General features: G+C 42.1%; 1 protein-coding gene across 4 annotated transcripts in view; it reads right to left on the bottom strand.

Moving 5' to 3' along the window:
* CNTLN (centlein) overlaps positions 1-27533 on the bottom strand; it is a 263011-nt gene extending 235478 nt beyond the window's left edge. For 2 of the 4 annotated variants that reach the window (XM_030566560.1, XM_030566563.1), the window contains exons 1-2: positions 27146-27513; positions 3863-3951 (exon numbers count right to left, since the gene is read on the bottom strand). In XM_030566560.1, the coding sequence (XP_030422420.1) occupies positions 3863-3951; positions 27146-27256 (200 nt within the window). In that variant the 5' untranslated portion in view covers positions 27257-27513. Of the gene's footprint in view, positions 1-3862; positions 3952-27145 lie in introns of all 4 variants that reach the window. The other 2 variants (XM_030566561.1, XM_030566562.1) reach the window with 2 other exon arrangements.
* Positions 27534-27890: the final 357 nt, after the last annotated feature.

Below are 27890 nucleotides of genomic sequence, written 5' to 3'. Positions count from 1 at the left end.
GCTAGCTCTGCACAAGACTGAATCCTTACGGGAAAATCTACATTATTAAACAGGAAAAGTAACCATTGATAAGTACAGACTCAGATTTGCATTTTATGATTTTCTTTTACGTGTAACCAATTCTATTTCCACTTGCTATCGTGACTCACTATTTCTTAAATTTTAACCTTTGATAATAAACTTATTATTGTTTTCTCTATATCTCAATGCTGCAATATTATATAGGAACGGATTCTCAGCTGAATCAAACAAACTTGTGTATACACTGTCCCCAGGGGGATAACAAACCTGGTAATATCTGTGGGTGTCTAGAACCAGGGGGTGAATACCACAGTGGTGATACTTCAAGTGTGACTCAGGGTGCACCTATTGTTAACCTGCAAGCCAAAGTAAGGGCTAGCAGAGCCCTGAGGAGATTACTTGGGTGGCTGACAGGTGGCATCAGGAAACTGGTATCACATTAAGCACAAGCAAGTCTTTCTGTCACTCTGGCAGGGGGGTAAGATAACTCAGTTCTGGGTACCCCTTTGAGAGTTTCACAACCAGGAAAGAAGACAGAGCTCTCTACTTGCTCAGTAAGGGAAACCTGCTTCCAGGCAAGACCCTGTGGAAGCCTGCTACCTAAACAAGCCATTTGGTGGTTGGGAAACTAAGCCCAGGAATACTATCAAAAAGAGACTAGCCATACAGAGATAAGCCCAGAGCAGGCTCCCACCAGTGAACCCGTGGATGATCCTTATTTGATGTTCACTGTTCTCCTGGGTAGAACTCAAGTGTGCCATAGCTAGAGTGCTACAGTACCACAATACCAGATCTGTGAGGTCAACATCCAACTATTAGGGACCTACATTCGAGTGAATCATACTGACAGGCCACAAGGAGGCACTGCCCAGACAAACCAGTTACAGGAGCAAAAAGAAGAAAAAGAGATGTAGAGGTATAGATATAAAGTCAGTGCTATAAGCGATTGCTGGAGAGGGGACCGGCCCTTCAAGCAAAAAAAAAAAAAAAGATCAAATGTTTTAAAAAGTGAAAAGTCTAGGCACTCTATAAATCAAAGACCAAAACCTCCATAATCAGGTGCAAAGCTATGAGTTTTATTAATCATATCTGCACTGAATGGGTATCCCTAGCAATAACTAAACCCAAATACTGCTCCAGGATCCTCTGCAGTTATGCTAAGATATGGAAAAAATGCTCCAGAGGCAACTGGAAATTCCATAACTCTGGCCAAGAAAATGAGGGAGACATATCATAAAGACATTACACATACATCTTCGACATTCATACCTTTGAATTCACAACAGCAGTTCTACTGCATCAAACAATATTCTTTTAAGAAATAGAAGCAACAGAGTGCACTTAGGATTAGAGAAGTGCATGAACAGTACTGTCACCACGCTTTTGCACACAAAACAAAATCAGAATATGAGACTCAACAGTCAAAAATGGACAACAAACATTGCAGAGACCAAAAAAAAAAAAAAAAAAAAAAAAAAAAAGAGTAATCCAAAACAGATTTCAATTTTCAACTTCAGTAAAATCAATAGATGCACCATAAAATAATATTATGGAATGTTTTCTTACCTACCACGCTCTTTTATAGAATATATAAAAGGATAACACATAGGTTTTTCATGATAGTAATAAGAAAACTGAAATAATAAATAGTAATAAAATATTTAATTTATATTAGCGTAACACCCAAATGCCCCATTTAGGACTGGGATGTCATCATGCTAGCCATGATGACAAATATATAATGACAGTCCTTGTCCTGAATCGCATACTAACGAATTTAAAATATGAGGCAACAATTAAGTGTGAAAAAAATCCTAGGAAGAAGAGTTGGAGGAAGGGAGGACAAGAGACTATAAAAGTGTCTGAACTATATTTCAGTATCTGACTACAGTCTATACAACTTAATGGCAATTCCTAACTTTTGTGAGCTTGTCTTTGCCCTAAGTAACTTCCTTTTAATGCGTTTTTTGTATGTAATACACACACACTCCTTTTATAATTATAGGGAGAGGCTCATACCAAACACCTATTGATAAGCCTATATAACACTTCTCATTATAGTTCCGTGTTTTCACTTTCTTAGAACTTTACCAAGATTTTCATGCAATCATCTTTCAGTTTTCTGTGTTTGCTCTCTGCCTCAGGTTGATATTTTTACATAAATAATTTTTAGCAAAAGTGGTTCCGCCATTTCCCAGAATGAAGTTATCAAGAAACAGTTTTGCCACTGTTTTTTTTTTACAGCTCTAGCACGCCTGGGATTTGGAATAAAACTTTACCTTTGATAGGGGAATTGTCCAGGGATCAGAGTAATATCTTCTGTCCCTATCAAAAGATGTCTGGATTTGGACATGTTATTAATCATAAAGAGTCATCAACTGAACACACATAGCAGAACTTGTTCTAGAATTACTCCTAAATTTTCTGAATGTTCTAATGCAGCCACATTACTCATGCAATATCAATTTATGTCACCTTGTGTGTATGCATTATGCTGTCAACTTTAACTATATGATCACATACTATTTTTACTACACAACCGTTTCTTCTTTCAGTGCAGAGGATGGATGGCAAATGAGACAGGGTTGTAGAGTGAGTGAGCTGTTGACTGTAGAACCCAGGCCATATTCACAGCAGATGCTGATGATTGGTGATTAAGGGAGGAAACTGCAACAATCAAAAAGGGGTTTTGTGGTTAAGGTGCCAGACTGGGACGCACAAGAACTGGGTTGTATCTTGCTGTACCACAGACATTCTACGTGATGTTGGGCAATTCACTTAATTTAAAATTTTCAGAGGTGGCCAATAACTGTTTTCCTTACTTTCTGGGTGACACCTGAGGCAAAATTTTCATTTAAGTGCTGAACACTCACAACTCTACCTGGAATCAATGGAAGCTTCAGGTGATTAGAACCTCTATGAAAGTCAGGCCACAGCTATCTTAAGTTGAGCACCAACATTTAATGATCACTTCTTCTAATTTTGACCTCAATATGTATCTGTGTGGCTCAATTCCCCATCTGCAAAATACGGATACCATACTTCCCTAGGTCACAGAACTAATGTTCAGATAAATTTATTAATATCTGTAAGGCAATCATATATTATGGCGCTAAATTCATTAATATTTCTAAGAACCAGATACTATGGTGATGAATGCCATCAGTAAATAAGATATTATTTATTCAGTGCAGGGCTTGGAGATAGAAAGAAGTGTTGAACAGCTGCCTCTTTCACTTAGCACTGTCCATCCTGTCCACTGAATAATGCAGGGAACCTGTGGGAAAAAACAGTATGTGATCATTTAATTAAAGACCTCACCAAAATGCTTATGTATCAGGGAACAGAATTACAGTTGCACAGGTAACCTTAATTCTAGAATTACCTAATTACTGAGTGCTTGATTTTGCAACCTAAAATTCTGTAAGTCATGTATGTACACAGTATATAAAAACTGTCACTGACTACCATTCAATCTAGCCACCATTAGCAGCTCTTTTTAAAAAAAAGAGGAATAACACCTAATGAATCTGAGGGATGTGAGGATAGACTCCTTATACATAAGATTAGGAACATTGTTCAGTGCATAAGGAGCAGTCTGGATGAAAGCACAGAGTTTTAAAATTTATTTAGTTTTTTTTTTAAAAAACCAACTATCTCAGACTTTAGGAAGTCTTAAAGTTTCAAGATACCATTCTTACAAATTAAAGGATCTAGATAATTTCAGAAGTTTAAGACTTTTTACAATGTTTTTTAAACATGAAACCATGTGGCATCAAACTGAAGAGATATCTAGTATATTTGATTTAAAAAAAAAAATACGGAAAGTCTTCAAGCTCACCTTTCCACCACCAAGCTGATCGCTTGTGTAAGATCCGGATTTGCCACCTGGAGGCGTTTCCACAAAGACCATACAAATTCTTTATCAGCCTTAAAAACACGGAGAGAAATAAACAATGCAAAATACGTATGTTTATCATACAACTTTTACAGAATAATGAACTATTAGTATTAATATTCAGAAGTTAAATTATTAAGAACTATATTTTAGAGAAAAGTCCAGTGACTTTACTGCTCAAGATGATGTATTTACTTGCTTGTTTCAACAGATGTCCAACTCAACAAAGAGAAACTAATTTAAAAGTATTAGTGCAGAAATAGTAAAATATCTTTCTAAAATGCCAATTGATAAGTCTTCAATGACAGCTCTCACTCCTCCTTCAGTTCTAGATATAAAAGAAATGCAATTCACTCCTTCACCAGAGGAGCAAATCTGAACTCCCAAATTCATCTCCCCTGCTGGAAGAATTCAGTCTCTTATATCGAGGATAGAATCTTCTAATGATACCGAGAACTTTCTGATCTTGCAGCAAAAAACAGCTTTTACTAGAAGCAGAACATTTTGACAGAGAACAAACAACACAGAGTACAAATTTCTCCTTCATGCAACAAAGATTTTAAGTATAACAGGAGTACTTGGGGCACCTTAGAGACTAACAAATTTATTTAATATAGATGCTTTAGAAGCAACAAGATGGAGGATCTATAAGTATCAGTAAGAGTATTAGAGCTCACTTAAGTAAGGCAGTGTTTTCAACCTTTTCCATACTAGTACTCCTATTTTGGGATGTTCTAGCAAACTAGCGATATGGCAAAGTGTGATGCAGTAGGGAGCGGGGCAGACTGACCTGGGAATGTCTATTTTCACTGGGACTGTCTGCATTGGGGATGGGATAGCCGGGGATGACTTCAGGTGAGGGACGATACTGAGCCTGTAACCTCAGCCAGAAAGAGGGTAGGGCCAGGTAACACCTTTGCCCAGGAAACTGGACAAAAGGAGAGGAGGAGCCGGGGGAGGGGAATGAGTCGGCTGGAGGGGGTTTTCTGTTCAGTTTGGGCTGGCTGAGAAGATGCAGGGAACTCCAAGTCTGAGGGCTAAGCTCCTTTCCCCCCAGAGGGACCTGGCAGAGGGGTCCTGGTTGTGCCTTCAAGCCCTGCTTGGGACTGTGTTCCTGTCATCTAATAAACCTTAAGTTTTACTGGCTGGCTGAGAGTCACAGTGAATCGCAGTAAGCTGGGAGTGCAGAGCCTGGTCTCCCCCACACTCCGTGACACTGAGGCCATGTCTACATCTAAAATTTTGCAGCGCTGGTTGTTACAGCTGTATTAGTACAGCTGTATAGGGCCAGCGCTGCAGAGTGGCCACACTTACAGCAACCAGCGCTGCAAGTGGTGTTAGATGTGGCCACACTGCAGCGCTGTTGGGCGGCTTCAAGGGGGGTTCCGGGACGAGAGAGCAAACCGGGAAAGGAAACCAGCTTCGCCGCGGTTTGCTCTCTCGGTCCCGGAGCCACCCAGCAAACCGCAGGGAAGGAGACCTGCTTGCTCGGGGTTCCGGGACCGAGAGAGCAAACCGGGAACGCCGCGGTTTGCTCTCTCGGTCCCGGAGCCACCCAGCAAACCGCAGGGAAGGAGACCTGCTTGCTCGGGGTTCCGGGACCGAGAGAGCAAACCGCGGCGAAGCTGGTCTCCTTTCCCGGTTTGCTCTCTCGGTCCCGGAACCCCGAGCAAGCTGGTCTCCTTCCCTGCGGTTTGCTGGGTGGCTCCGGGACCGAGAGAGCAAACCGCGGCGTTCCCGGTTTGCTCTCTCGGTCCCGGAACCCCGAGCAAGCAGGTCTCCTTCCCTGCGGTTTGCTGGGTGGCTCCGGGAACGCGAGAGCAAACCGCGGCGAAGCTGGTCTCCTTTCCCGGTTTGCTCTCTTGGTCCCGGAACCCCGAGCAAGCAGGTCTCCTTCCCTGCGGTTTGCTGGGTGGCTCCGGGACCGAGAGAGCAAACCGGGAAAGGAAACCAGCTTGATTACCAGAGGCTTCCTCCTTCCACGGAGGTCAAGAAAAGCGCTGGTAAGTGTTTACATTGGATTACCAGCGCTGGATCACCAGCGCTGGATCCTCTACACCCGAGACAAAACGGGAGTACGGCCAGCGCTGCAAACAGGGAGTTGCAGCGCTGGTGGTGCCCTGCAGATGTGTACACCTTCAAAGTTGCAGCGCTGTAACTCCCTCACCAGCGCTGCAACTTTCTGATGTAGACAAGCCCAAAGACACTATGCTCATGACTCTTTAACCCCTTTTGGCAACCCCCAGGCTGAGAATCAAAGCCTTAGGGTAAGGAGAGGCTAAATCCAGGGTAATTCCAATGAAAATAAAATCCATATCCCACAAGAAAAGGTGTGTAATTATCCTCCGCATTTTAAAACTGCAGCAGGAGAGCTGAGAATAGATTTTAGGTTAAAATTAAGTTGAAAATGCACTGTTATGCATTTTATTCAAATACTGATATTAGTTTTCCACATTTAGAATTATGGGTTTCATTCATGTGCACCAGACAGATGGTTGTCACAGTTTCAGGGTAACTGCATCAATATTCCCCCTCAATGGTCTACTCCAGAAGTGTCCAACCTGTACAGGGAACTGCTCCACTATTTGCCCAACCCCTGTGCATCCATACTCCCTCATACCAAGACCCTCCCACCAAGCCTCAACCCCCCTGCACCCAGAAACCTCCAATAACCCATTCTCGCTTCATCTGGACCACCCCAACAAGCCATCCCTATGGTATCATGCCCCAACCAGCTGCACTTGGATCTCCACGCTACTGAGCCCCACTCCCCCAGCATTTTGACCCCACCAGTGAGCCCCCCACATCTGACCTCCCTGCTGAGCTCTATTCCCCCCCACCCAGACACCCCTCCTGCTGACCTCCAACTACCTTCACCTGGACCTTCCCTGCAGAGTCCCATTATCGTTGCACTCAGAACAGCCCAAAAATGCCCTGTGCATCCAGATCCTCCCGCACCCGGATCTCTCACTGAGCCATCTGCACCCAGATTGCCCCATACAGAACCCTCTCAACCCACACCTGGATCCCCGCACACTAAGCCCACATCTGATGCACCTGGCACAGAGGGACAGGGACCTAGGGTGCTTCTGGGGCAAGCCTGGTCCTTGCTCTATGTCAGGGCTGGATGCAGTCTCACTGTTAAGTCTGTGTCCCGAGGGGAAAGCTGCACAGTGATCTTCTACCTCTGTGCAGCCAGTGGCCTGTGCTCCCCAGTGCCATGCTGGAGCCTCCACATTTATTTAACAAATAAAATTTGCAGAATTTTAAAATATTGTGCATAGAATTTTTATTTTTTGGTGCAGAATTTGTAATTTTTTGGCATAGAATGCCCTAGGGAGTAAACTACCCAGCTGGCTCAGAACTCCACTTTCACATAAGGGAATTGAACTAGAAAGCAGTGGCTACTTTTACAAATTATCAAACACCCTCCTCTACAGTGCAACATTACTGCTGCTTGATGAAGAAAATCTATTTCCCCTCTTCATGTCAGACCCCAGTTTTGAACAAGGGGCAAATTAGTGAGGCATGTGACAATACACAGTGTTGGAATTGCTCTTCTAAAATATTCAAAAGTAGAGCTGGTCAACATGTTTTGAAAATTAAACATTTCCTTTTACTTTTCCAAAGAGAAAAACTATCTTATTGCAAGTCTTTTATTTACAGGGCTTCCTGTCTTTCCCTCCAGCTTTTTCACCTTGGTGAGCCATTTATTCTTTTCTCTTCATGAATTGGTTCTAATAAGACCCAATTTGTCTGAAAACAAGGCTCAAATATGGATGGTACATGGCAGTACAGTATATTGGCTCCTCTCTAAATACACCTTCTTGCTCTCTAGAATCTCAGCTTTAAAAGAAAGTAAGTTGTACTTACAAAGAAAACCTTGATAATAGATGTTGTGAGGAAAAAATAACAGATAACAAATGAAAGAAAGGGGAAGTTGATAGTGAAGAATACATTTCAGAAGTTAGGAATTGTAGAGAATTGATGAGGGAAGCAAAGGGACACAAGGAGACATCCATGACCAGCAGAGTTAAGGAAAATAAGAAACTGGTTTTTTTAAATATAGTATAAATCTTGAAAATGGTATTTGTCCACTGAAGTTATCAATAATAATAATAATAATAATAATAATGAAAAGGCAGAAGAGTTTAATAATTATTTCTGTTCTGTATTTGGGGGAAAAGCAGAAGATACAGTCTCATCGCATGGTGATAACACTCTTTCCATTTTACCAGTAGCTCTGGAGAATTTAAACAGAAACTATGAAAGTTTGACATTTTTAAATCAGCAGGTTATCAGCAGATCAGCAGATAACTTGCACCCAGAGTTTTTAAAGAGCCAGCTGAGAGATTGCTATATCATTAATGTTGATTTTAAATAAGTCTTGGAGCACAGGGAAGTTCCTGAAGATTGGAAAAAAACTAATATTGTGCCAGTTTTTAAAATGGATAAACAGGAAGACCTGGGTAATTATAACCCTGTCAGCATGACAATGATTCAGAGTGGGGAAGATAATAAAGTGGCTGATACAGGACTTGATTAATAAAGAATAAAAAGAGGGTAACGTAATTAATGCAGATCAACATGGGTGTATGGAAAATAGATCCTGTCAAACTAACTTGATATCTTTTTTTTTTTATGAGATTACAAGTTTGGCTGATAAAGGTAAGAATGTCAACATAACATATTTAGACTTCTGTAAAGCATTTGACTTGGCACTGCACAGTATTTTGATTTAAAAAACTAGAACGATATAAAATGAACATGGCATACATGAAATAGATTAAATCCTGGCTAACTGATATATCTCAAATGTAATTGTAAATGGAGAATAGTCATTGAGAAGGTGTATTTCCAGTGGAGTACTGCAGCGATCAGTTCTTGGTCCTACACTATTTAACATTTTTATCAGTGACCTAGAAGAAAACATAAAATCATCATGGATACAGTTTGCAGATGACACAAACACTGAGTGAGTAAATAAGGGGGAAAAAAAGATCACTGATTCAGAGTGATCTGAATTGCTTGGTAAACTGGATGCAAGCAAACAATATGCATTTTAACACGGCAAAAAGTAAATGTATACATCTAGGAACAAAGAATGTAGGCCATACTTAAAGGATGGGTGACTATCAAGGACTCTAAAAAAGATTTCAGGATTGTGGTAGGTAATCATTTAAACATGAGCTCCCAATGTGACCTGTGGCCAAATGAGCTAATGTGATCCTGGACTATATAAGGAAATCTCAAGTAGGAGTGGAGAAGTTATTTTACTTCTGTATTTGGTACTGGTAAAACAGTGCTGGAATACTGTGTCCAGTTCTGGTGCCCACAATACAAGAAGGGTGTTGATTATTTGGAGGGGGTTCACAGAAAAGCCAAGAAAATGATTAGAGGATTAGAAAACATGCTTATAGTGATTGTGCTCTTTGAGTCTATCTACTTAGCTTGAAAAAGAGAAGGTTAAGGCGTGACTTTATTATATACTATAAGTGTCGACATGAGGAATAAATATTTAATAATGGACTCTTCAATCTAGCAGAGAAAGGTATAATGTGATCCAATGGCTGGATGTTGAAGCTAAATAGACTGGAAATACGGTGTCATTTTTTTAACCACAAGATTAACCAACCGCTGGTACAAATTACCCAGAGTTGGGGTGGATTTTCCATCACTAACCATTTTTAAATGAAGATTGGGTGTTTATCTAAAAGATATGCTCTAGGACTTATTTTGGGGAAATTCTATGACATGTGTTATATAGGAAGTCAGACTAGATGATTACAATAATCCCCTTCTGACCTTGGAATCTATAAATCTATATCCACCTGAGCTTGCAAAGAGCCTCAAACAAGAGCTCCGAGAGGTATAAACTGCCCAATTCATTTCAATGGGTGTTAGCTCAATGCCTATGGTGATCATTTAAAATGACAACATTAACTATTTCACTCCATATCAAAGTATAGAACAAAGAAGAAAAACTATCATGTTATGAACGTCTATACAATCTATTGTGAGTGAAAGCTCATTTTGGCACCACAAGTGGGTTGGGTTTAGGAGATTACCATCACATTTTTCCTCAATCAAAAAGCCAAATCCACTCAGATGAGCACAATCCAGAGAGCATACGTGAACATATTTTGAACATCTGCATAATTCTGAGAGCAGCAGCTGATTTTGGAATCTCAAGTGGGCAATTTATTTTGTGGGCAGAGCGTGGAAGAGTGCCACTATATTTTCTTTTTCAGTTTGACCCCTGATGGTCTGATTTCCAGAGTGAGTCAGCAAAACAGATCTATACCTCCACATTGGACCCTAAAGCCTAATACACTATCCCACACAAAAGGCTATAACTATTACCATTATATATAATAATCGTTAGTGATTTTACTTAATTACATCTTATTTCTTTCAAATGGCAACCTCTGTACTAGTTTTCAAGATTTAACTATCTGGAAAATATGAAAGGGTAGTAAGTTTTTTTTTTTTTGTTTTGTTTTGTTTTTAACTAGAGGAACTCAAATAAGCATTAGGCAAGTTTTCAAATCAAGGTATTCTTTTGAGTGTTCTATTACTCATCAACCGAAGAATTTTCTTCCAACTTGGCAGAAAACTTCTCCATAGCCTTCAGAGTAAAATCTCATATTTTTTTCGACAAATCAGTGTCCATATCCAAAGTTATAAGGAGGCTAGAAATAGGGCTCACAACTGAATTTATCTGAAACCTTAACTACAGAGCCATAAGCAGAGCTTCACAATAAGATAAGTGTATAGGGCCTGATCCAAAGCCCACTGAAGTCCATGTGAGTCTTTCTACTGACTTCAGTGGAGTTTGTACCCGGCTCTGTTCTACACAATTTAAGTCAATGGTACTTTCCATTGATTTCAATGGCAGCAGGATGTGATTTACTGGGAGTGGTGGGGGGGGGAGAGAATTTTGTTTCATCATTTTAATTTTTATTTAAAAGAATAATTATGGAATAAGGACCATGTAATAGATGCACTTTACATGCTGTCAACTTGTTGCAAGATCAATTTTCATTTTAAACTGTTGTGCTCTCTACAAAAATATCTCATCCAAGTGTTTAACGTAAATTACACAACAATTATTTCAGCCCCATGCTGGTTTCCATTAACGACTTGCAACCCTCTCACTGGTATTACACATTATTTCCTGTGACAAGGTGGACTAGGGCAGGGGTCTGAAACTGGGGGTTGTGACAGGGTCATGAGGTTATTACAGGGCAGTTGCGAGCTGTCAGCCTCCACTCCCAAACCCCACTTCACCTCCAGAATTTGTAATAATGTTAAATACAAAAAAAGTGTTTTTAATTTATAAGGAGGCAGGGGTTGCACTCAGAGGCTCGCTGTGTGAAAGGGGTCACCAATACAAAAGTTTGAGAACTACCGGACTAGGGCAAGAGGCCCCTGGTGGAGGCCTCAAGGTCCTACCATACCCCATCCCAGAAAGGTGCAGTAGAGAACTCCTGCAAGTGCTCTAGAGTGGCTGTGGGGAAGCAGCCAATCAGAAAGGCTGCAGGGAGTAGCCACTCAGGGCCCAAGGAACTGCAGTGCTAGAGACAGCGAGATGCCACCTGGAGCTGGAGGAGTGAGGACTGTGTTCCGAGCTGGCTGAAGGAGCAGCAGGACCATGGACAGATCAGTTGATGCCAGGAACCAGGGGAGCAAGAGGGAGCTCCTGGCTGGCTGCTGGGACTGAAGACAGAAGAACAACTGGGGCCAGAAAGGCCCAGAAAGCATGAAGAGTATGCAAGGAGGAAGCCCTGGGGCACAACCCCATACCACAGTCGAGGAACTATTTGAAGACAAGTCAAGAAGAGGTTGTGGGACTGAGGCAGGGAGGGCTTCAGGGTACGGCCTCATACCAACGCCAGGACTATTTAAGGACTGAGCCCATGGAGAGCTACAGGGATGCCAACAGAGGGGTACTGGGATAGGCCCCTGGTGGACTGATTACCCCAGAAGGGGTCTGGTTTGTTTCACATACAGACTCTGTGCGCATGAGTCAGCCAGAGGTCTGAGTTACTGAAAACGCGCTTGAAAAACCACTGACAGAGGTCACCACAGACTAAGTGCAGGCACATGCAATCAGCCAGGGGGCACTCACGGTGGATACCACCCCATTACACTCCCAAATAGCAAGATATTTCAGAACATATATTTTAAATGCCATGGCTGCTCCTTCTCCAGCTGAAACAGAATATAAGATACCAATATTTTCCAAATTTAGAAATAATTTCTTTTCAGGCTTACAAGCACAGTTTAAGTCAGTGAAAAACAGAAGTACTACAGTATTTTTTAAAATTAGATCAAAATCTTTTTAAGATAGCAAACATCTTATACCCACAGCAGGAAAAAAGCATCAGCATACAAACATAAAGACAAAGAAAAATCAAGTCAAATGAAAATACACTAAATAATAATGATAGAGTTGTGATTTCTTTTAAATTATTTAGGGGAGAAAATCAATAAGTCAGTGGGCCTTCAACTCTAAATAGCACTACTTTAATTAAAATCAAAACAAACCTCTTCAGCACAATGGAAAAGAGAACTATGGGGCAAAGGGGGAGGGAAAACAAGTATGTCTAAACAATTTAAAAAAAGCAGTTGGTAAATAAACAGTGTTAATTCTTTTCCCTCTCAGGTAATTTATTACAATCATTGTAGCCAATGGATACCGGGTTGGCATAGGCATCCAAACAAATCGCTCTGTCTTAAATATACAAGTTAAACTTACATTGCACAATTTACCTTATAGTGGCAGACAGTAAGTGAGCAGAAATCTTAATGCTATCCTAGTTTGCAGACCTACAAATTCATCAAGAATGGAAGAAGTAATCCAATATTGCCAATCTCAATCCTTTTAAAAACATACATCAGGTTACCAAAAATCATGTGGGTGGCTTAAAAATCATTAAATTTTTTAAAATATATTTTGGAGTTTCTTTATTTACCTTCTTGGTTCAGAGTTTCCTTACCTCCACCACAAGTGTGTCACTTTTTCCAAGCTTCTCTGCAACCGACAACATTAGAACCTTAACTTTATTTTTTAAATGAAAGTTAAGATTCTGATGTATTCACATGACTCCAGGAGCTTCATATACACTCATAAGACTTAGACTAAACACTGGAGACTGCCCCATACTTTATACTGAAAATTCCTGCCTGCTAGCTATAAAGGCAGATTACTAACGGAAAAGATATTGAGAAGGGAGGGTTTCACTAGAAACGAGGAGAAAATACTGCATCCTGCAACTTTCAGGTACACACAGCTCTGAACAGAGCATTTTTCTACCCTGGCACAATGCAGAAAAACTCAGGACTTGCACTTTCTTCAGAGAGTTAAAGAAACACATCCGACAACCCAGGTCCAAGTTGGGGTGTCCTAGAAGGGGCTGTGTGGGTCCCCCAGAGCACAAACACCTTTCGTCCAGAGCCGAGCTGCGGGAACCACCAGAGCCCAGACACCTGCACCCCTCTCCCCCAGAGCCAAGCCATGGGGCACCCCCTAGTCCAGACATTTGCACCGGCAGAGCCTTTACTCCCCCCAGCTTCTTTACTGTCCTGTCGGGGGATGTGGTGTGGTACAGCCCTGCCCTTTTTCACCCTTTGCCGTAGCTGGGTCTCCCAGGCACTTCCCTGTCCCTGGGAGAGTGAGGATCAAACTGGGCAGCCAGAGCATGCAGCCTCTATCACCGCCTGGCTGGGTGCTCAGCTCACTGTGAACTGGGCTCTGCAGAGTCCAGTGCCCCTAGTGGTGGCCAGCAGCTCTGCAGCCACAATTCTGCAGGGGAAACCTGGAATTCTGTGCAAACTCTGCATTGCACAATAGCACAAAATTCCCCCAGGAGCATGCATTGCTCCAATAAGAAATGCTATCAGCCTGTGGTAGTATATCAGAGGTAGGGCTGATTGATCTCATTTACATGAAGTAAAAAACAAATGAATTTTTTACCCACATCTTCAAACTATAACTGAAATTTGAAAAAAGTTTGTAACCATGGGTGCTGAAACAATACACAAGGAAAATGTACATTTTCTTTTTTAAAAGAATATTAAACCACCTATTAATCAATTAAACTGCATTAAATTACAGTACCCCAAAAAGCAGTAACTGTTCTACCTATACTATTTGTTTTGGATGGTAGGACTCAACATTTAAGGATCAGTTATTCCCTTCAAACTATGAACGGGCAAACAGAGAATTATGAGGCGAAGGTGCCAGACATGGTCTAAGCTTCAGTGTATTAGTGGTAAGATACTGTGATCCAAATCAATGCATGCCTTATACTTATTATGAAAATGCAGGATGGTGCAACTTTTTGTCAATTATGGAGACCAAAAGGGTCATGTTAAAATAATTCAACATAAGAATTAATGTTTTCAGCCACATGCTATTTGTAATAATCTATGATTTACATTTCCTTTGGTTAAAGTCTTTGTGAACTTTAACACCTGCAAAGAAAATTAACGTCAAGACATGTACATGTACAGAATTTCTAATTGTAACAATTGTAAAATGTCAGTCACTGAGTGCAGAAAGTTACCATTAAATATTTAGCCTTACTTCTCTCAAACTAGAGAAATAATTTAGTTATTAAAATGTTTTGATTTAAATCTATTAATAATTACAGGTTTGGTCTAATAGAAGTAATAATATTAGCTGACAATTATTACAGTGTTAAGAAAGAAGTTCAAACTGCTTTTTTAAACTCTTGGCACAATTAATGGACTTGGTAAGACTGCGCTCTGAATGGTTTTGGGAGCCAAAAATTTTCTTCTGAAAAGGGCTGCATAGCCAGCCTGAAGTTGGCACGAAAAGTTCTCTCTACAGCTGTCAAGACAAGGGATAGATCAATCTTCAGCGTATCCAAGGACTGTTCAGTCTACTCAATGTATGTTAGTTGCTCAGAGAAGTCAGCAAGAGTGTACCCTGAGCAGCTGAGAACTTATGTAGAGAGGGTAGAATACAGATGTCATTTAAAAGTTCCCCAAAATTACTCATTAAAAATAAAATTATCCACAACAACACTGTATGTGAGAAAAAGAAGCTGTTCTCTCTGGGACCAAATGTGGAGACTGGAAATAGAGATGTATAAAACATAAATATTCAGAGTGTTTTGGGAACTAAATTGAAAGTGAGATGATATCCCTCGAACAGCAAAGCAACTACAATGACTGCAGGTCACGTCTCAAATGGAGAAAGTGACAGTTTTGAAACAAAAATACGGGAATTCTTCTTCAGTTTGGAATGAAAATAATTACACCTCATCATCACCATAATGGCAAACATACGGAAATGAATAACCTAGGCTCTGGTCCTGCTCACGTTGAAACAAACAGGAGTTTTGCCATTTATTTTAATGGCAGCAGGAACAGGACCCTAATCAGTGACTATAGACTAATAACAAACAAGCGCTACACAAAGTTCGTGTTGCATGAATAACAACAACAAATATTGCTTGGGACAATAAATCAGAAGTGTATGAGGCGTGGACCAGAGTCACAAGACACGGCTTCCCATTGCCCTTTCACTTCAGGTGATCAACTGCAGCTTCTAACTTCAAGTGAATTCATACAATTTCTATTCCTCTTTGAAGGGAAATATGAACAAAAATACTGCTCTGGTCATTTATTGTGTTATTAAAAAGTATGTAAATGTACATCAAAATTGGGATAACCATCTGTTTGCTGGAAACCTGAAAATGCCATTCTCAGCATAATAAGATTTGAACACGTCTGATCTAAATAATAAAAAAAAGATTTTCAGCCAATTCTTCAGCTCCTTTCCAAAGTAACAGAATTAAATTCTTAAACTGTAGGATATGCTTGCACTGCAGCTGTGAAAGACATACTGACAAAGAGGAAACAAAACATAAATGCATCTTCTCCTTTGCCTTGAGCGACAGGACATTTATGAGAGTCTGGGTAGTGAGGGATGACTATATGGAGGAGCTTAAATTTTGTTTACATTTGTGCTACTTGTAGTGCTATGCACATGGAGAAACTGGGGAAGTCTGTCTCCTCTGTATAACTGTATATATTAACCGTTTACCTCATCTAGGGTTTAGGGTGGGAGCTCATCTTAGCAGTTAGCATAAATTGAAATAAATAACCAACTGACATAATACTTCAGATGTTGTAACATCCAAAGCTTTTTCATATAAACACAAACAGGTCACTGAAAAGGGAAATGTTCCTTATCTCCTGACTTCAAGAAATGGAGTATCACCAAAACAAAAGGAAAAATTGGCAATACAAACTTAGGAAACAATGCATTTACTGTAAAAATATGAATGACAGAATTTATACCAGTGAATGCCCTGAAACAGAAAAATGAAAGTGATGGAGGACAGAGGGAGCTATTGGTTTACTGTAGTTTTTAGGAAAAACTCTAGGTAAAATAATCAGAAATTGTATATTCTCTGTGTTATGAAGTGAAATTATGCATGATTGTCGGGCTGGAAGAATTTGTATGGAAATGCAAAATAGGCTACTGAGATAAGCAAATATCAGATTAGCTTGTAAAGAATTTTTTGAAAAGGCATGCAAAAACATGGATGTTACAAATAGTAAAATATGTAGCAATAAAATTCTGAAAATGGATTTCTTTGGTCTCCCATAACATCTAAAATGAAGTTTTCTAGCTAAAGGGAAGAAGTCTTTAATCAAGCTGTGGTATGAATTTTACACACAATTTTACACATATACTTGCTTCTTGATGTGTCTGTCACATGAGTTTTAAAATTATATTGCTAATATGCCAGCAGCGCACACTCTCTGAGTCCTACTGTGCTGGTGCTCTATGTAATTTGCAGTCACATACTTAACCCTTTAATAAAAATACAGTCCCCATGATCCATTCCTACTAAATAAGTGAATACATGGTATAAAATATTCTGGTGCATTACAAGGCCTGATACTTTGAGGTGCTGAGTTCCTCAACTCTCTTTAAAGTCATTGGAGGATGAGGGTATTCAGTACCTGATCAGAAGCGACTGGCACTTTAGAAAATCAGGCTCTAAAGCAACAATGGAGTTATTTTCAAGTTCACAAGTCTCATCAATGGAAGCACATGGTATGCACAATCATATATAATTGCAAGATAAGACACAATCAGGAAGAAAATATATATCTTGAAGTTATCAGTCCAATCAGCTTGAAGATAAAATGTCTGTAAGGCTGGCACTATAAAAATCTATTTTTTGAAATTCCTTCATACTGCAATATTAGAGCCTACAATGAACACCTAATCTGCGTTATTAGAATAAAAAATTAAAACGTATCTCTCTCATCAGTTTAAAAGAATTTCCTTTTGTGTTGTCTCTATTAATAATTTAGGCAACAAAGGAGTATTCTTTTGAACAGAAAGTGACAAAAGGGAACATACTGTCATTTACTATACCACAGAGATTACATTCTTATTCAGAACTCCTGTTGCTTGATGCACGTATGGACTACTGAAATTATAGATTTGTCATAGCCATGTTTTGGCAGCAACATTTAGTCTATACAAGAGCACCATACAGATGCCTTAGAAATGGTAACAGATATTAATGGTTTGACATTATCTGCCATTATTCATAGTTTCACAGGGAAACATTCGTTTTTGACCATGAAGTCTTAATATTACCAATTTTGCTGAAAATATTCATTTCAACTCATTTCTAATTGACAAGACTGACCTGATATTTTGGTATCAAAAACACAAACATGATCAATTTTCGTGTCTGCACTAAATGCTATCAAAGTAACTTTTTAAATAGATTGAAAAGTAATACCTCAGCAGACTTATGGTTAAGGCTGCAGTTCTGTCACGGAGGTCACAAAACTCACAAATTCGGCTGGTCAGCTGACCCCAGAGCCACCCAAGCAGCGGGCCCCAGGGTCAGCTGCACCAGCTGCTGCTTGGGCAGCCCCAGGGACCACCCGAGCTGTCTTCCCAGGAGTGGGCCTGGGACCAGCCACACCAGCACTACTCAGGTGACCCCAGGCATCTGGCCCCAGGGAGCACCTAAGCAGCAGTCCCGGGGTCAGCCCTGGGGTCAGTTGCACTGGCCACTACCAGAGCAGTGGCCAGTGGGGCCAGTCACACAGGGAGGCTGCTGAGACAGACCCTGGGGCCAGCCACACCGGCCGCTTGCTGGAGCAGCCCCAGGCAGCTGGCACCAGTGCCGCTGGCCTCAGGGGCTGCCGGAGTAGCAGCAGTCCCAAGGGCTGCCTCAGAGGCCTTCAGAGCAGCAGTCCTGCAGTCCTCAGAACAGCAGTCACTCCCCACCACCAGTGCTTGGGCTAGCTGTCAGCCCCCAGGGCCCTCCTGAACAGCGGTGTCCTGGAGACCCCCAGAGCAGCAGCAGCCCGGGCCTCAGGAGTTACTAAGTTTTAATCAGGGGTATTTATATAGTAAAAGTCATGGATAGGTCACAGGCCATGAATTTTTGTGTATTGCCCATAACCTGTCCATGACTTAATACCCGTGACTAAAACACAGCCTTACTTATATAAGATTGGGCAAAAGTGTAATTATAATAGATTAGTGTAGATGAATTACCAGCAACGCCTTATTCTTGCCAACACCTATTGACACTGACCCTATGAGACAAAATGTTCCCCCATTAAAATGTTAAAAATAAACAGTTTTTTTATTTTAAACTCACTGTAACAGAAGATTATGTACTGTGCCAGATTTTCAAAAGAGCACAGCACTGAACAGTTTCCATTGTTCCTTTTAAAAGATGCACAGAGAAGACTATCACCACGCCTTGCATACCTTCAGCCAATCGTTAACCTGGTGCTTTTGGTTTTTTAGTGTTTGACTCTGCAGTATTAAAATTCTTTTTAAATACTTTTTTGTATGGAATTACTTAGGATTTTGGGGATTATTTTTTTTTTAAGAAAATGAAAAAATAAACTCCATCCTGTTCAACTGTAACAAAATCCTACCTAAGTGACCATAAAGATTTGAATCCACAACATTCAAATCCACAGCACAGAGCCCCACTACTTGAGCTAAAGATTCCAGAGCAAACAGCAGTAGTAGGTTGTTAGCCTTTTTTATGCACTAGCCATTAGAAAGGAACATGACGCATTCTTGGCCAGTAGCTTACAGAACTATTTGTCAGACAGTAGTAGAATGCTAGAAATCAAAATTCTTGGGTTCTATTCTTGATTCTGGGAAGGGAAGGCGGTCTAATGGTTAGACTGTTGGGCTGAGAGTTAGGAGTTTTGGCTGCTATTTGTTAATGATGCTCTGTATTTGCATAATACTCATTCATCTAAGTTTCGAAGCACTTCTGAATATGGGAATGCAGAAGTAACCTCATTTTATAGATGGCCTAACCAAACACATAAATTTCACATATTCATTTTGAGAGTCAGTGCAGCTAAGTCTTGGATCTAATGCTAGCCCTGAAGTTCAGCTAAAAATAACTTTGCGCAACTCTTTCAGATCCTTAGGCATTTGTCATTGATGTCACATGATGGTGCTACTAATGATAAGGCCTTACTAGTTATGCTTTATAGCTGGAGAAGTAACTATGTTCTGTATCTAAGGATGCTTAATCTTTCTGTTTTCAGTTGCTTGTAACTTCCACAAAATGTAACTGTCTAAAATGGGTTGTGATTGCTCTGTGCCTCCTGATGAACTTTTTTTTTAAATGTTTCAGCAAAAACTATGTGATAGTTGCTAGAGAGTGAGGCAGGTTAAAAACTGGTATATTTCCTTTGCCAATATTAAAAAAAACAAACAGTTAAAAAAAATTTCTAGTAGCCTCAGCATTTAGAGCAAGAACTTACAATTTGGTAGGAAGATAGTCCTGAAATTGCAGAGGTGCCTTGCACAGGACAGTAAAAATCTGTTCTGATATGGTTAAGTTATAAGCCATTGTGAAGGTGGTGGTAGACTCACCATTTGCACATGCTCAGTAGAACATTTTAGAAATGTGCTCTTAATTTTTTGAACATTCCAGCTGCATTAAGCAAACTCCAAACTCCACAGAATTACAACTTCAATTTGGGGAAAGTAATTGCAGGAGCAGTAGCTTCATCTCCCAACTCAGCATAGCATCTGGCCTAGGGAAAAGTGCACTCATATGGGAGCCAGGAGACCAGGTCCCGCACCAAACCCCACAGGCTACTAGAGATCTTTAAAAAAATAAAAGTAGTAGGGAAAAAAAATAATGTTGGCAAAAATGTCTGGCTTTAATCAGTCCTACACTCAGCAACAATTGCACATTTTTTTCTCAAATATTCCAAAAAAAAGTTCATCGGGTTGCAGAGACTTAGCCTGAAAAATTTCAGTCCAGACAAGTTAAAGTTTGTCACAGTTATAAGCAATTGAAAACAGACTAAATTAACTACAGAACATAGTTACTTCTTCATCTGTAAGGCAAAGCTGGTAAGACCTGATGATTAACTGCATCAGTTCTAATCAGACTCCTCGGACTCTGATTCCTTATGACAACATATCCGAATTCTCTCTCTCTCTCTCTCTCACACACTCACACACACACACCCCAAAACAGCTAGCATCCCTCAGCACCAATAAATGCATGAACAAGTATTCAGTGAAAGGAAGTACAGAGACATTACCCCATTTTCAAATAGAAAAAGATGGATGTCAACACCGATGAAAAATCCACACCCCGTGCAAGATAGTTATACTGGCCTAACCTCCCTGCTCTGCACTATGGTGAGAGGAGAGCTTCTCCTGCCGACATAGCTACCGCCTCTCAGGGAGATAGATTAACAACACTGTCAGATAAGTTAAGCTCTCCCGTCGGCATAGCAACATCTTCACTGAAGCATTGCAGCGGCGCAACTGCATTAGTGCAGCTGCACCAATGCAGGGTTTTACGTGTAGAACCTCCCTTAATTGCTGAAATTCTCAGATCAATACAAAACTTTCTACTCTGAGTATCTTGGTTTAACCCATTTTTGTCACAAAGAAAACGAGAAAGAAACAAAGAAACCTTAGCCTGGGCAGGAGAACATTTCATTTTAAGGGGCTAACCAAAATAAAAAAATAGTAAGTGAGACATAGACGTAATATATCGATCCCTGAATGCACTCCTGTCGACTCCGGAACTCCACCAACGCGAACGGCGGTAGCGGAGTCAACAGGGAGAGCCACGGACGTTGATCCCACACCGTGAGGACAGTAGGTAACTCGATGTAAGATACTTTGACTTCAGCTACGTTATTCACGTAGCTGAAATTGCGTATCTTAGATCGATCCCATCCCCTAGTGTAGACCAGCCCAGAGATTAGACATGTCATAATTCACCGTATGACCGTTGACATGCCTTTTTTCCCCAAATCAATCCAGCCACAGAATGGGAACAGTAAAACCTCAATGAAAAACAACATGTTACACCTAAGTCTGTGTTTTCTTGGAACTTAAATAGCTTGTGAATCTTTGCAAGAAAAGCACTATTTAAGTGAATCAAGAATAAAGGAAAAGGAAAGTACTGAAATTTAAAGCTAGCCATTAAACTGACCGTAGAGATGGCTATACAATGATTTTTTGCAGACAAAACATATGCATAATTACCAGCACACTTAATGAAAGTGTGATAAAAGCAGCCATGAACATAGCCTCAACAAGATTAATTACCTTCTGAGTTTTATCAAAATCACCTGAAGGACTGGCATTTTGGATTACTAGTTTATTTTTACCCACCTCACTTTAGATAATCCAGTAATCCTAAATTACAATGCAATGATGCCACTTCTCAGAAAAACTTTTTTCCCTGCTACAGGCTGGTGGTACTTTTAGGAGTGGCCCTGGTCCAGGCCAAGCTACACCTATAGCATTACCAACTCTCACAATTTTATCATGAGTCTCACAATATTTATTCTTCTTCTTTAAGCCCCAATTGCTGGAGTAAAGAGATGGCAGGAGAATCTGTTTTCATTTAAAAAAATGAAAGAAGTTTCTAGCTGTCTGGGTGGGCAAAGGAGCCTGACAGTTTGAAGTGAATATACCCTGAAGGCTCATAAAGCAAAAGGCAAATAAAAAGAATCCAAAACATATTTGAGGGCTTGGAGTTTTTTTTAAATCTCATGATTTTGGGGGAGACTAATTCATGATTTTTGAACACTTGGGGTGGCAACACTACATCTATGCTTAGTTTCCCCCATCATGTGATAGAGACTGGATTACATCACAGTTTGGTGGGAGGGGACAGCAGAATAGGCAGGTCCTATCTCCCAGTAGAGTCACAAAGACAGACACCCTTGCCTCCCTATCTGAAGAGAACAGGGAATACTAGGAAGAGAACAGGGGAGTATCAGGAGTACTCCCATTGGGAGACCTGAAAGGGAACAGCGGCTGCTAGGTTTCATCAGGTGAGGATAAAGACTGCCTGGGATGACATATGAACCCGTAATACAAGGGGAGGAAAGTCACCCTGACCCTTGTGAAAGGGTTGTGGAGGCTCAAGATGGCTCAGGAGTGCCTGGAACTGAGTTTCTAGTTAAAGTGTTAGGATTAGAACTAGCTGGGAAACTGAATTTCAGTTCTGCAAAACCAAATGCAAGAGTTTTTTGAAAATATTTGATCTCAAATTGCAACAAAACCCCAAAACCTTACAGTTTTCCATGGATCTGAAATTCAGTATTTAGTCTCACAAACAAACTCTGAAATGTTCCTGCTGTGGGAACATATCACAGTTTTGCAAACAAATTACTGCTCTCCTAGGGAGCCCACCAGCACGGGGAGTCCCAACTATACAGTAGCCCACCAGCCTGGGGAGCTCCAGCTCACCAAGCGAACTGCTGAGAAGGAGAGGCAGAAAATCTGCCTAGTTTATGTCAGAAACCTACCTGATTACCGTTGGAAGTTTCAACAAAATTGACACATTCTGCGGGAACATGTCAATTTCTGCAAGTCCATATTTTCCAACAGAAAAATATTAATTTGTAAAATTTCCAACCAGCTCTAGCTGGGATATATTTTGGGTGCTGGTAAAACTGTTAAACTGGGCCCCAAGTAGACTTTGTTTTGGAACTTTAATTGTTTGTTAGACAGGTAAATAAACACCCACCCACACAGTTCTTTCATAACACTTACACGTAATTTTCCAATTCAGCTAGTCTTTATAAAATGATACATCTCTTGGATTATAGCATACAAGGAAAACTGCCAGAGGTTTAAAAAGAAAACTTAACATTAAGATAACTTATATAGAACAACTCATCCTATTAAACCCTGAATATGTTACAAGCTACATTAATAGGTATAGTTTGTTTAATTTACTACTAAAATTGAGACACTCCGGTGGCAGAGAATGTAGCTGTTTAGCAGCACACAGCAATGGCACACGTCAGTTTGGGACAGGAACTGAAGAATGCCATATCCACTTCAAACTGCAATGGGAATATAGGTAGATAGAATATCATTAAACAAACTGGTCATGATTGGGATCACCTCGTAGTTGACATGCTTTCTACACTATCCTTCCATCCTGTTAGGATCTACAATACTGTAATATTAAACAAAGCTTTTTTAATATATAGAAAATGTGAAAGCAACAAGAGATATAAATAAAGGTTTTCATTCATTTTAAACATTCTTATATTCAATTTTCTTAAAAACAACTACATACTCATTGTTTAAAAGGCAGAACTACATATTATATGCAAACCGTGAAGAGATCTGAAAAAAACAGAAACTGTAAACTGCTGCCACATAGATTTACAGCTTTAAGAGTATGTGACTACCTAAATGAAAATTCAGATGTTCCTCTAGTCACCATACCGTAGTTTTAAAGCATACCTTCTTGTTCCCCAAAGGGATGGGACAATACTGAAAGTACTTTAATTCTGTTCTCTTGTCCCACCTGGGGAAAAGCATTTGAATGAATAGTTCTGCTCAGAGCCGAGTGTCTGTTTATAGATATGGTAATAAAAATCTCATTTTGGTGTCCACCTGACTACAGCTGGAATGAACTCAACAAGAGAGGAATGGTAATGTATTTACTACGCGTAAATGAATGTATAATCTGTTGTTTGTGAAGGGGGAAATTTACATGTCTAACTCCCAATGATTTACAATGGGAATTAGGTGTCACGCTATCATTTGTGCTTTTGAATAACTATAGGGTGTGTCTCCATAGCAGCTGGAAGTGTGCTTCTCAACACATCTGTCTGCCTGTGCTAATTCCACTCAAGCTAACGCACTAAAAACAGCAGCATGGCTGTGGCCGCACAGGCACCCAAATACATACCCAGGATGTCGCGTGAGTTTGTACTACGGCTAGCCACTGTGACTGCACTATTTTAGTGCACTAGGTCAAGCCAAGCTAGCACATTTGTCTACCAGTGCGCAGACACATACTCCAAACTGCTGTAGAGACATAGCCCTAGTTACTTTAATGCCTAGCTACACTGCCAATGTGATTAGAAACTCAATTTTTCAACATGTTGTAGGTAATGTAAAGATGCTCACTGTGTAACATGAAAACACCCTGTTAAATAAAGAGATCTGATTATATTGTTGTATAATGTTTCTCAAAACAAAACCTCACTATTGTAATGTTTATTTTGTCTCTGATATTTTCATGGCAATGATTTGTAAACTTGTTAAAACTTTCTAAATAAATTAGTTAAAAAAGAAACTCAATTTGTTCTATTCTGATGTGAATATAATCAATTTTAATAAACTCAAGTGAAGTGCATTACAGATATAACTCACTTTAATGATACTAAGGCCATGTCTACATCTAAAATTTTGCAGCGCTGGTTGTTACAGCTGTATTAGTACAGCTGTATAGGGCCAGCGCTGCAGAGTGGCCACACTTACAGCAACCAGCGCTGCAAGTGGTGTTAGATGTGGCCACACTGCAGCACTGTTGGGCGGCTTCAAGGGGGGGTTCCGGGAACGCGAGAGCAAACCGGGAAAGGAGACCAGCTTCGCCGCGGTTTGCTCTCGCGTTCCCCGAACCCCCCTGCAAACCGCAGGGAAGGAGACCTGCTTGCTCGGGGTTCCGGGAACGCGAGAGCAAACCGGGAAAGGAGACCAGCTTCGCCGCGGTTTGCTCTCGCGTTCCCGGAGCCACCCAGCAAACCGCAGGGAAGGAGACCTGCTTGCTCGGGGTTCCGGGAACGAGAGAGCAAACCGGGAAAGGAGACCAGCTTCGCCGTGGTTTGCTCTCGCGTTCCCCGAACCACCCTGCAAACCGCAGGGAAGGAGACCTGCTTGCTCGGGGTTCCGGGAACGAGAGAGCAAACCGGGAAAGGAGACCAGCTTCGCCGCGGTTTGCTCTCGCGTTCCTGGAGCCACTCAGCAAACCGCAGGGAAGGAGACCTGCTTGCTCGGGGTTCCGGGAACGAGAGAGCAAACTGGGAAAGGAGACCAGCTTTGCCGCGGTTTGCTCTCGCGTTCCCCGAACCACCCTGCAAACCGCAGGGAAGGAGACCTGCTTGCTCGGGGTTCCGGGAACGAGAGAGCAAACCGGGAAAGGAGACCAGCTTCGCCACGGTTTGCTCTCGCGTTCCCGGAGCCACCCAGCAAACCGCAGGGAAGGAGACCTGCTTGCTCGGGGTTCCGGGAACGAGAGAGCAAACCGGGAAAGGAGACCAGCTTGATTACCAGAGGCTTCCTCCTTCCACGGAGGTCAAGAAAAGCGCTGGTAAGTGTCTACATTGGATTACCAGCGCTGGATCACCAGCGCTGGATCCTCTACACCCGAGACAAAACGGGAGTACGGCCAGCGCTGCAAACAGGGAGTTGCAGCACTGGTGATGCCCTGCAGATGTGTACACCTTCAAAGTTGCAGCGCTGTAACTCCCTCACCAGCGCTTCAACTTTCTGATGTAGACAATCCCTAAGTATCAGAGGGGTAGCCATGTTCGTCTGGATCTGTAAAAGCAGCAAAGAGTCCTATGGCACCTTATGTATTGAAGCATGAGCATGAGCTTTCGTGGGTGAATACATGCATCCGATGAAGTGGGTATTCACTCACAAACGCTCATGCTCCAAAACATCCGTTAGTCTATAAAGGTGCCACAGGACTCTGCTGCTTTTAATGATACTGTAATTCCTGTTCTGCCAACAAGTTAGCGCACAGTCTCTTCTCTTAGTGAATTTTTCCCCCACAGGTGAAGGAGAGGCGAAAACTCAGTGAGTTTTCATTATCAGGAGAGCTTATTTAACTCCCCCTTCATCATTTAGGCAATGAGTGAGGATCTCAAGATCTGTGGATGTCTTGTGCCTCTACATAGCTATTCTCATGGATCATTCCCACATAATAAGGCTCTGTGAGAAGCCATGCTTCCATTAGCTGTCTATTCATACATCTGGGGGGCATAGAAGTGGTGTATAAAATAGTGCTTGAGCAACGTTAACATCCACTGGGTCTCACAGAGATGCTTTATTCTCTCCCTGTGCCTTCCTGATCCTGTTAACAACAGCCTGGAGAGAGCCAACCAGGTCAACTTCTGCAAAAGGTGTGGGAAAGAACATGCCAGAGAACTAGTATCCCAGCTGCCCCATTGCTGAGCCCTCTTGCCAAAATCCTCTTCTTGTTTGGCAAATATTTACAGCAGGGTATTGTGATAAGGTCTTATCCTTATTTTCATTAAATATGCCTATTACCAAACAGAAGCGATTAAACTATAATTGTCAAGATTACTCAGGTGTCTCCATATGATGTATTATCCCTGCTTTGTGTCGCGCTTGAGCAATTACTGAGAGCAGGCCCCTCTTTGCATTTCAAGAAACTGCATAACAAATGTGCCACAAACCCTCGCTCTTAAACCAAAACGGTGCAACCGCAGGCGTGATTCGCCATTCTGGTCGGGATGCAGCACAGGAGGCAGGTGTAGCTCCTAACTTTGGCCTGGGGGGCCTGCTGGGCTGCTCTTTCCAACAGGGGGCGGCCAGCAGGGCGAGCGGGGGGCAAGTCGGCACCACTGAAATGCAGCTAGCTCTGGGGTGGCGCTGGCGGGTGAACGCTGGCCCGGGCACAAAGGGGTGGGCCAGAAGCCGGCGGGCCGCAGGGGGTCTCAGGGCCCCCCAACCCAGGCAGCCCTAGCAGGATACGCGCTCCGGGGCGGGGCTGGAAGGCTCCCACCCGGAGGAGGCCGCGCAGGGGAGGAAGAACCGGGGCCTAGGGCATGCTCAGTGCACCCAACGTAGGGAATTGGGAGCGGGAACTGTTTGTGCCCTTCCACCGGGAGCACCTGCCCTCTCTCTGGTACCTGGCACTGACTCAGCTCCTCCGCCAGGTGCCTGAGCTCTTCCTCCAGCTCCAGGACCCGAGATGCTGCCGCTGCCGCCGGGAGCGGCTCCTTGCGTTTGCTGGAAGCCATGCCCGGGGAGCAGGTCGCCGGTCTCGGCCTAGGGGAAGGGGTTGCACCCCATCTGCCCGCCCGCCCGCTCCAGAAAAAAAAGTTGCCCTAAACCAAACACATTAAACTATTCTGCCTTTTTTTCCCCTCCATTGAACGTGCGCGGGCGGCGCCGGAAACCGCAGAAAGAAGGACGCAGCGCGATGATGACGACGACGTCAGTTTAACGGACAGCGAAAGAGCAAGCGGTGGGGAGGAGCGGTTGGAAGGTTCTCTTCGTTTTCGACAGCTCATAGGTCCCGAACGCGCATGCGTGGTTTTTTTCGCGCCGTTGGCTTCGCTGTCTGCCGCCCTCAGCGCCGAGCTGGTGGCTGAGTGAGCGCTGCGGAGCGAGGGGGGCGGCCCTGGATGTGGGGGGCTACGGTGATGGGGCCCTGTGACCTAATCATTAGAAGTGGTGGCAGCGGAGCCAATAGTGGGCTGGATCCGGCCGGAGCTGGGGCTTCGGGCCGTATCAGGACCCCGTTGGCCTTGGCGCGCTGAGAGGCGGTGGAGGAGGCAGGGTGCTTGGCTGGACTTTGGCGTGAGGTGCTCAGCGGCAGCACTCAGCCACTGTGAAGTCAGTGGGTGGCCGCTAGTGTGCCATTAAACCGCC

The sequence above is a fragment of the Gopherus evgoodei genome, chromosome 6 (genome assembly GCF_007399415.2).
Source record: "Gopherus evgoodei ecotype Sinaloan lineage chromosome 6, rGopEvg1_v1.p, whole genome shotgun sequence".
Lineage (NCBI taxonomy): Eukaryota > Metazoa > Chordata > Testudines > Testudinidae > Gopherus > Gopherus evgoodei.
This window is presented reverse-complemented; position numbering and strand designations above follow the sequence as displayed.